The sequence below is a fragment of the Sardina pilchardus genome, chromosome 9 (genome assembly GCF_963854185.1).
Source record: "Sardina pilchardus chromosome 9, fSarPil1.1, whole genome shotgun sequence".
Lineage (NCBI taxonomy): Eukaryota > Metazoa > Chordata > Actinopteri > Clupeiformes > Clupeidae > Sardina > Sardina pilchardus.
The window spans coordinates 19,744,621-19,754,690 of NC_085002.1; the positions used below are offsets into that span (position 1 = coordinate 19,744,621).

Here is a 10,070-nt window from a genome sequence, read left to right on the forward strand (position 1 = left end):
AATATCCATCTAGACACAGGAGGTTTGTCGGCTGGGTTCCACCTTAGAAATTAACATATAGACTCTATAACAATTGTAAAAGACCTTGGCTCACCGCAGGGTATATCTTATCATTACAAAAGGAGGATGGGAGGTTACCCATCCAATTCTTGGCAATTTCGCTTAGATCACCAGAAAAACATATTTACACTTATTTTACAATTGTACCACTGAGACCCTCTTACTTCTCGCGTTGAGACATTCAAAATGATACCAAACATAGATACATTATCATTTGTCATGAAACAGATACATTTTAGTTTCCAGCATGGGTTTTCCAGGAGAAAACTGGAGGTGTGTCCGCCATGGTCAGAGCCTCCCTGGCCAAATGGCGATTCACACAATGGGGTATTTCAATGCAAACAAGTTACCTAAACACAAAAGGAGTGTCCCTGCTGTGAGGTTGTCTCTCCCGTCTTTCAAGATGACTCATGCCTGGGAAGTAATTTTTCCTATAGACTTATGTATGGGAAAAATAAGGTTATTTTATAAACTCGTATATGGAAAATAATCCAGCTTTACAGTCGCCCAGTTGACACCGTGAAGTCATTGTCTCAGAGGTGTCAAAAAATGAAAGCTGGCAATCCATATTACATTCCATTATTTCAGTCTGTGCGGTCCTGGCAGTTGTAGCGGACTCAATACCAGGGCTGTGTGAGTGGCTCGGCGTAGAGAACGGATGGCACATCGCATATAGCAACACTGGACTAGGGTGGCAGTGAATGTGAGGATACTAGCGAGTACACATGCTCTGAACACCCAGTCCCACCAAGTGTATGCGTACTGTGCAGATCGTGTGGAGGAGCTGGACAGGATCTCGGCCGTCTTCTTGGCTAGGTTTGCCTGCACCTGTGCTTGGGTGATGTGGTAGTTCGTGTCCCGAACGGTCCGTTCCACCAGACTCATTGTATCCGTCAGAGCCTGGGTGCCCTGCTCGTAGAATGTGTCGTCCCACCAAGGGGAGAGGTCTAAGTCCAGTGGGACCCTCCCCAAGATGTTGATCTGACCCATGGAGAAGTCTTCTGTGACTTCCAGGCAGAAACTGTGGTTCGAGGGGCAAGTCAAACCCCCATAAGAGAAAGAGTTCATTTCGCTGGTGACACACCACTGCGTGTGTGAAACTTGAATGGCATCAGAATGCCCATGTAGAGATTGAACACTGATGATTTTAGAGTCATTCTGTGAAAAAGGCTTTAGCGTATTACAGGTACAAATTACATAATTGGATGTTTCATGACAACAAGTGCGAGAAGTGAACAAGGTCTCAGTGTTACCTAAAGTCATATACCCTGTGAGATGGTCCCATTTGATCACTTGATCTTTTACCACTACTCCAATGGATCTTATGGTTGTTGAATTTGGGAATACCTGTTCTGGATGGATAAGTGGAAAGGTGACAAAGAAACCAATACATTTTGCACATTCAGTACCAGTATACATCATTAAAGTCGATAACAATTCAGAATAGTTAATGTCTTTCATTTTTTCTGACGTAGACCACCTATGCAAGTCTAAGATTTCAATCAAATCACTTAGGACATGCCTAGGGGTCTTTTGCAGACGGAGATCCAGGATTTCTTGTTTGGCTGTGGCGAATAAATCCCGTGCATATGTTCTACAGGCTAAGTCATGTTCAAGGGTGCGGGTCTGGTTGAAAAATGAGTGACTAACGGTTAGAAGCGCCTGTGCCTCAGATTTGACTGCTTTGATAATATTCTCATTACTATTGGTGAGATGTTGGAAACCATTGGCTACTTGATTTGCCAACCATGATGAATATTGTGATTGTCCAGTTATCTTGTAAGAGTTGGCAATGGAATTAGCTGAACCAAAAAGACTAGTTACATCAGCAAATAAATCTCGTTTAAATCTAGCGGGTGGAACTTGGACAGCGAGTCTGTCTTTGTAATCAGAGATTAAATCATCAATCTGTGACTGTAGCCATGCATATGTTTGATCTTTATCGCTACAGTGGGTTAGATAAGCAGATAAAACATTTGTGATATTATAACTAACATGTGTCATCACTAAATTGACATCGTGTAACAAAGTCTTGTTTACATTTCCCTTGATAATACCTCCCGGAGGGGTGGGATGAGTCTTAGGGCACTGTGTGGGCTTGTGATATCCACAAGTAGTTAACTTAAAACATTTCTGACCAGTCCAGGTGCAGTTCTGTGCACTGGTGTAATCATTTAAATTGTGCTGACATAATCCAATACAGTACATCCCTTCCCTCCGGGTTGTCCATATAAATGACTTGGGTTTTGCTTGATTCTCTGTTGAAGAAGTGAGGTTAAATAGCATATCGGTGTACGCTATGTGTGTGTGATTATGTGGAGCTGAATGTGTGCATCTGTATGTGGCTGGTTCTAGATCCTTTGTGTTGTAACACTTTTTAGGATCTAGTCCTTTGTTTGGCTGTTGGTATATTAAATTCATGACTCCAATGTTAGAATGTGGTGTGTCTTTAAGCTGGTACCAGGCTGTGAGGTTATGGAAAATTGGTGGGTAGATCATGTAACCTGTTATGTTTTGAGTGGGGAGATGGGTGGATCCCTCTCTACAACAAATCTTGTTTTCACAATTTGGTTCCGGTGCTAGTCCGGGAGGCCATGTAGCTGACTGTTTTAGAGGAATTGTGATGTATGGTGTGTGTGGCCCCTTTGAATATTTCCATACCCATCTCCCACATCTATTGTTATCAGTGAGTAGGACTCGTTGGCCCAGCCGGATGCATGCTGGTCCAGACACTTTCCTGGCATCTGGAGTCCATGGGTTTGCGCTGGCAGACCTGAGTACGCAGAATTAAAGACAAACAGATACAATTATTGATCAGGTGAAACTTTGAATAATTTGCATTGAGTCATGTGATACCATTTCACTTTTCCTTTTATGGCCACAGCAACACAGCTATTGCAGACAGTTTTAATCTCATATGGCCCATGCCATCTTGGAGCAAATGCACTTTGTTTGACAAACACTCTTATCATTACCATGTCACCCTCAGCAAACTTTGTTTCGCGGGTTGGGTTAAAATGAGTGTCATTAGTTAGGTCAGACTGTTGTTGCTTTAGTGTGGCCTGTGCGTACAGCACCTTGAGGCGATCTTGCAACTGAACCAGTACAGTCTGTTGTTTAGCCACAGTGAGGTGGCCCAGATCTGCTGCCGAGATCTCTGGGTCAATGGGAAGTTTCATGATTCGTCCTGTCATGAGTTCATGTGGGCTGATACCTGTGGCTTTGGAAGGGGTGGCTCGCAACACTGTCAAAACTGTGGGTAAAGCATCAATCCACTGATTTTGGTGTTGGGCAATTTGTTTTGCAATGTTTTCTTTGATTGTGCGGTTCATTCGCTCAACCATTCCTGAACTCTGTGGTCTGTAGGGAACATGGAATTTCTGTCTGATATTCAACATTTTACACATGTCTTGCATGACTTGACCGGTGAAATGTGTGCCTTGATCTGATTCAATCTGAGTTGGTGCTCCATACAAAGGGATGAGTTGGTTCGCTATTACCCGTGCCACTGTCCTTGCATTGTTATTGCGAGTGGGAATAGCGTCAACCCATTTTGAGAATTTGTCAATTATGACGAGGCAATAACGATATCCCCCCTTGGCACTGGGAAGAGGACCAATGAAATCTATCTGTAATGCCTCCCATGGGCCTTTGGGTGGACTCGGTCTGCGGAGATTTGTGCGTCCCGGTTTTCCTTGGTTGACTGTCGCGCACACCAGGCACGTGTCACACCAGTTGTTAACATCTGTGGCCATGCCGAACCACCAGAAGTGTGGCTTAATCAATTGTAGTGTTTTGTCTGCAGATACGTGTGCATACTCATGATACATTTTTATGACTGGTTTTTGGAGTGCTTCCGGAATAACATATTTATCTGCTCTGATAATAATGCCATCGCGAACCTCAATCGGTGCATCATTTTGTAGTTTTGGTATAAGCTGTTCGTCAGAAGTCCATAACTCTTTTTGGAATTGTTTTAAATCGATGGGTGTGACTTGGATTGAATTTACTGCAGAAACATTGGGTTTGTTGTGTGGCAGTGGTTCTCCATTTATTGCTGCTAGTTTGGCTAACTCATCAACAATGTTATTGTTTTGTTCGTGTACGGTCGGGTTTTTGACGATGTGCGCTCTGACTTTGATTACAGACATGGGGATTTTTCGCGATTTGATTTCTTGCCATATTGATGTGATTGTATCAAAATGTTTGATTTGCGTTCCTGCTGAAGTGAGGAACTTGCGTAATTGCCATTGTGCCATATAGTCATGTACAGCACCGTGCGCGTAACGAGAGTCTGTGTAAATGCATAGCGGTTCAGGGTGCGTTTTGATAGCCTGTAGCAAGGCAACAAGTTCGGCTTCCTGTGCTGATACATTTGCTGGTAGTTTGAAAAGTAATTTTTGGCTTTCATTTGTGAGAGAGTTGTTTGGGGTCCACACAGCACAACCAGTATGATAATTACCATTGTCCCAATAGCGGGAACCATCGATGTATACTTTGGTTTGTTGGGGTAATTCAATGTCTAATACTGGACTTTCCGTTTCCGGTTTTGGTTCACACATGTGTGGGTGGCCCTCGACATCGCCAAGTAGGTGTGGCAAGATGCGGTCATTAACTGTTGTGATGTCGCGTGCTTGAATGTCAGTTAACCATCTGGCAAGTCTTTGAGACGAGACACCTTTGATTCGGCCTTGCAACAACATCTGAACTGGCGTGTGCATTGTGTGAACCACAACAGGTTGGAAACCGACAATGGGTTCTGTTGTGGTTAACATCCAATGAACCGCCAGGACTTGCTGTGTGCATCGATCAAAACCAGTTTCAACAACAGACTTTTTACGGCTGTAGTAGGCTATTGGTCTTAGTTTTCCCCCATAATCTTGAGCTAATATCCCACTGAGTGTTTTCTCGTAAGCATCGACTTGAATGTGGAACGGTTTAGATGGGTTAGGTAAGCCTAAGGCTGGCGCAGCACAGAGACGCTCTTTTAGTTCAGTGAAACTTTTGTCATGTTCCTTCGCCCAGTCGAGGACGTCGGAGGGTTTTGATTTTCCTTTTGATAACGCGTACAATGGCGAGACAATTCCAGCAAAATCTGGAATAAATTCACGGAGATAGTTAGCAGTGCCTAACACCTTTTGAAGCGCGTTTAGTGTATGTGGTCTTGGCAGTTCTGCTATGCATTTCCGCCTGTCCTCTGTCAGGGATCGGTGATTTTGAGAAAGTGTATACCCTAAGTATTGAACTTCCTGCAATGCGATTTGGGCTTTGTCTTTGTTCAGTTTGAAGCCGGCAGTTTTTAAGGTTTGAAGTACATTGTCGACGAGTTGTAAATGTTTTTGTAGTGGCCCTTTCGTCGAAATTAGGATGTCATCCACATAGCTAACTACTTCTCCTGTGTTAGTATATGGGCTGAGTATATTGGACAATGCTTTGTGAAAAGTTGCCGGACTGTTGTGTAGCCCCTGGGGCATCCTTTCCCACGTGTATTGAGTCTGGTTTAGAGTAAATGCAAATTTCCATTGGTCTTTGGGATTTATCTTTATGGACCAAAATCCGTTTTTTATGTCTAAGACAGAAAACAAAGTCGCATCGGAGGGAATTTGGGTCATTATCGTCGCTGGGTTGGCAACGATTGCTGTTGCTTTTGGTAATGCTTTGTTTAGACGTTGATAATCGATGCAAAGTCTCCATTTACCGTTTGGTTTGGGAACTGGCAAGCATGGTGAATTAGCAGTGGAGCTACATTCCCTGACTATGCTTCGTAGTTTTAGCTCTTTGACAATATCATGTACCGCAGCTTCTGCTTCGGGTTTGATTCGGTATTGTTTCTGTGGGAGCGGAGGGTTTCCTTCAACGCTCATTTCAAAGTCAATGAGGCCGCAATCATGTTCGTGATTGGCCCATGCGTCGCTGTGTTTCTCGATTAACTGCTGTACTGGGTCAGTGGTGGAGATGGACATGATTTTAGAGTAATTTTGCTGTGACTTGTTTTTAGTAGTTCTATTGGTTTTTATTTCAATTTGTTTTTCCAAACAGTCAATTACAAATCCATGTTTCTCCATAATGTCCATGCCTAACACTGTGCCCTCGCTGTTTTCCGGTAAATACCAAAATGGTTCGCTTAGGACTATTGCACCTAAGTCTAAACACACTGGTATTGTACGATTCGCAGTCATTAATCTGTCGCCTATGCCTCGTATTTGGATTGTCTCGTTCGTTAGTGGTAGCGGAATGTTTGTGCAGGAGCAAGCTGCGCCGGTATCGATCAGAACGTCTACTAATTGGCCCCCTAAATTAGATTTTATCTTTACGCGGTTTCCACTAGAAATTATGCTCCCGACTGCAATGGAGGCCACGCATCCCTATTCATCATAATTTTGTGTGATGGTCTGGTGTAGTTTGTCTATTGCAGGGCTGTATATGGATTTCGGTGTCTCTGGCATGTCGAGTAAAATTACGTTGTCACGGGTACAATCAGGTATACCGCCATGTTCTCTGAAAACAGCCCACATACGTTCTGCAAACGACTCGAATGTTTCATTGGTCTATAATTTTGTTCCATTCGACTCGTTGTGGTCCTCTCATGTCTAATAAATTTAGCCTGATTCTATCAAACACGTCCGCCTCAGTTTCGCCATGTTGTCTCACTGCAATGTTGCCTGTTTTGAGGTCTTCAGTCATTTTTGGACGCAATTCGTCGGGGATTGTGAGCAGCAATATTTGCCATACATCTCGGGTTTCTAGCTTGTATATCGACGCTTGCTGCATTAATTTGTCCCAATATATTTGAAATGGTCCTTTTCTGGGCATCATTCCCACTATCTGTTTATGTCTAGAGCATTCGTCGCATGATAATGGTCGGGAAATGTTTGTAACTTCGTTGTTCGCAGCGGTTATTGTTTTTAACACTGCTACTTTCATCGTTTTTCTGGGAATTGCGCCTGTTTGGAGACGGGTTTTCTTTTGTGGGCTTCGGCTACGATGTTTAGGTGTGACCTCTTTGTGCCATGAACTAGGCCTACTCTCGTCCGAACTATAGTTAAGTCTATGTCTTCGCCTGCCCTTCCTGGCTGTGGAGGTCGCTGTTTTCACTAAAGCTTTTTCTGCGGCGTTTCGTTTTTCAGTTTTGATAGAACTGTCGATTAGACTTGTGTCTTCGTCTGTGCTATCATCTTGTGTGTCGCTGTTTATGCTAATTGCACTAATTGCGGAGTTTTTGCGAGATATAACAGAGCTTTCCGAAGAGGACGTGTCATGTTGTCCTTGGTTTAATTTGCGTTCTAGCCTGTTAATCTTTTTCTCCATTGCTCGACTCTCTTTTGCCCAGCTATGTTTCTCATAGTCAAATGCATCAATCTGTGCGTTTAGTTTTTTCAACTCCTCTGAGCGATATCTTTCTAGAGTTAGAACGTTATCCAGAGTCTCTTGACTCTCTTTTATTGCGTTAACGTCGTTGCGTCTAAGCAAATACATAATTGCGGTAGATAGGTCACGGAACTTTGCTTTTGATTGTAATTGTTTTCCTTCCGTGGCATACCATTGTAGTAGTTGTTCGTTATTCCAATATGTTTTAACGCCTAGGTCGTCTAAGCGAACTAAGGTCTGTTCGACGTGTGAACCGACTGATTGCATCAACTCCTCATCTACACTGAGCTGTCCCTGACTTGTGTTTTCTGTTGAAACTTGTCCCCCCATAATCGGATTTTTACGGTCTCCGATCTAAATGGATATGTCGATCCGTTCTATATTATGTGTCTATATGGAATGCAAACTTGTTTCCCTGAATCTTAACATTCAAAAAATAAAAGGAAAGATACTCACCAAAGGAACAGTTGAACCAGGGTAATTGCGAGCGGAAATTCGAGTCTCATTGTGCGGCGCACCGGAGCGACGTACTTGAAAGTTCTGATTCACAGAAATATTCAATCACCTGAGGGAAGTCACCACATTGTAAGGAGGAAATATATTTATCAATATTCCTGCTTTTATACGTGTTCTGTCTTTACCCGGTGCACCAATGAGATTGTGTTGAACAAGTTAAATTATTTTTGACCATCTGACTCCATAGATGAAAGGTATAGTCACACTGTTGATGACTATGAAATATCAGTCTACAAGTAACAAGTACTTCTAAACTTTATCTCTCTACAAGGCTGATTTGATTAATCACTAGAGATCCAACCTATATCGTTAGCAGTATCAGTTCATTGACTATCAATATCTGTGAAGTTTACTGATTTACCAGTTCAGGGACCACTATTCGTTTGGCTAATCAGGCCGGCCGGCATTAGCACGCAGAGGCCTCCACGGCTTGGTGCGAAAACTGAATTAGAGCAGTGACTCCTAGTGGTATAACTAGCCCTCACAAGATACGTAGTTTAACTGAGAATTCGTTTGCTAAGATACTGATTAAACAAATGCCTCGATTCGGACTCTCAAGAAAAGAATATTACCGATTACCAATTAACATCACATTTATTTGTAATCTTTTCTAATGCAATCAATAAAGGTATAAAGATACAGACAATAATAAAATAGCAAAAGAATTAAACAATCAACCTAAAATAAAGTTCAAGATATCATACCTGATGTAGCATTAACTAAAGAAGTGGAACTCTATAAGCAGAGGTTTCGATCCTAAGAAACCAAGCTCAGAGTCTACTGCTAGCCAGAGCTACACGCTAGTGGAGATTTTGTTAAGCAAAAATCTGAAGTGTCACCTTTGTTTTCTCTTAAATATCCATCTAGACACAGGAGGTTTGTCGGCTGGGTTCCACCTTAGAAATTAACATATAGACTCTATAACAATTGTAAAAGACCTTGGCTCACCGCAGGGTATATCTTATCATTACAAAAGGAGGATGGGAGGTTACCCATCCAATTCTTGGCAATTTCGCTTAGATCACCAGAAAAACATATTTACACTTATTTTACAATTGTACCACTGAGACCCTCTTACTTCTCGCGTTGAGACATTCAAAATGATACCAAACATAGATACATTATCATTTGTCATGAAACAGATACATTTTAGTTTCCAGCATGGGTTTTCCAGGAGAAAACTGGAGGTGTGTCCGCCATGGTCAGAGCCTCCCTGGCCAAATGGCGATTCACACAATGGGGTATTTCAATGCAAACAAGTTACCTAAACACAAAAGGAGTGTCCCTGCTGTGAGGTTGTCTCTCCCGTCTTTCAAGATGACTCATGCCTGGGAAGTAATTTTTCCTATAGACTTATGTATGGGAAAAATAAGGTTATTTTATAAACTCGTATATGGAAAATAATCCAGCTTTACAGAGGGATGGAGGGGGAGAGAGGGGTTGCGGAGGGTGAAAACTGGTGGGAGTCCTCCTGCCAGCCTGGCTGGCTTTTATTCAATTACAGCCGGCAGATTGTCGTCGGCTGCGCGGCTGATAAGATAGACTGGGGCGTTTGGAAAGGCTTGTTAACAGCGATGCTGGAGTGTGTGGCTCGGTGGTGACCGCTCAACTGCCCGGTCCGAAGCCACGGCTCCACCTCACGACCACCCCTCCTCCTCCGCCCGCCCTTCCCACTATCGGTGCAGTGCCAGCGGGCCACCCAGCCCTGCCCTCTCCCTCCTCCACCCTGCCCTGGTGGTTCCTGCCCTCTCAGCCATGGGCTCTGCTCTCTCTCACTTTTCTCTTTCTCTCTATTTCTGTCTCTTCCCCTCTCTCTATCTCTCTCTGTCTCTGTTTCTCTTTCTCTTCCCCTCTCTCTCTCTCTGTTTCTCTCTCTTTTCCCCTCTCTCTCTCTCTCTCTCTCTCTCTCTCTCTCTCTCTCTTTCTCTTTCTCTCTCTCTCAGCCTCCTGGATTAGGACAGCTCGGCTCAACAAAACACGCTAACGGAGCAAACAGAGAAATGGGCAGAGATAGCAGGCGAGAAGAAGAGATAGCTGCGACATGCCATAAACGCTCAATTAACCGGAGCAATGGACTTGGCGACGGCTCAAATGAGGCAGGACCCTGGTGTCCTCTCCGCGGCGAG

General features: G+C 43.5%; 1 protein-coding gene across 1 annotated transcript; it reads right to left on the reverse strand.

Moving 5' to 3' along the window:
* Positions 1 to 639: 639 nt before the first annotated feature.
* On the reverse strand, positions 640 to 2,064 carry LOC134092052 (uncharacterized). Its single transcript, XM_062544855.1, has one exon. It carries the CDS (start codon positions 2,062 to 2,064, stop codon positions 640 to 642), a length of 1,425 nt encoding a protein of 474 aa, XP_062400839.1.
* Positions 2,065 to 10,070: the final 8,006 nt, after the last annotated feature.

Bases quoted from the DNA above. Each gene is read 5' to 3' on its own strand.
- LOC134092052 (XM_062544855.1), bottom strand. From the start codon at position 2,064: ATGACACATGTTAGTTATAATATCACAAATGTTTTATCTGCTTATCTA.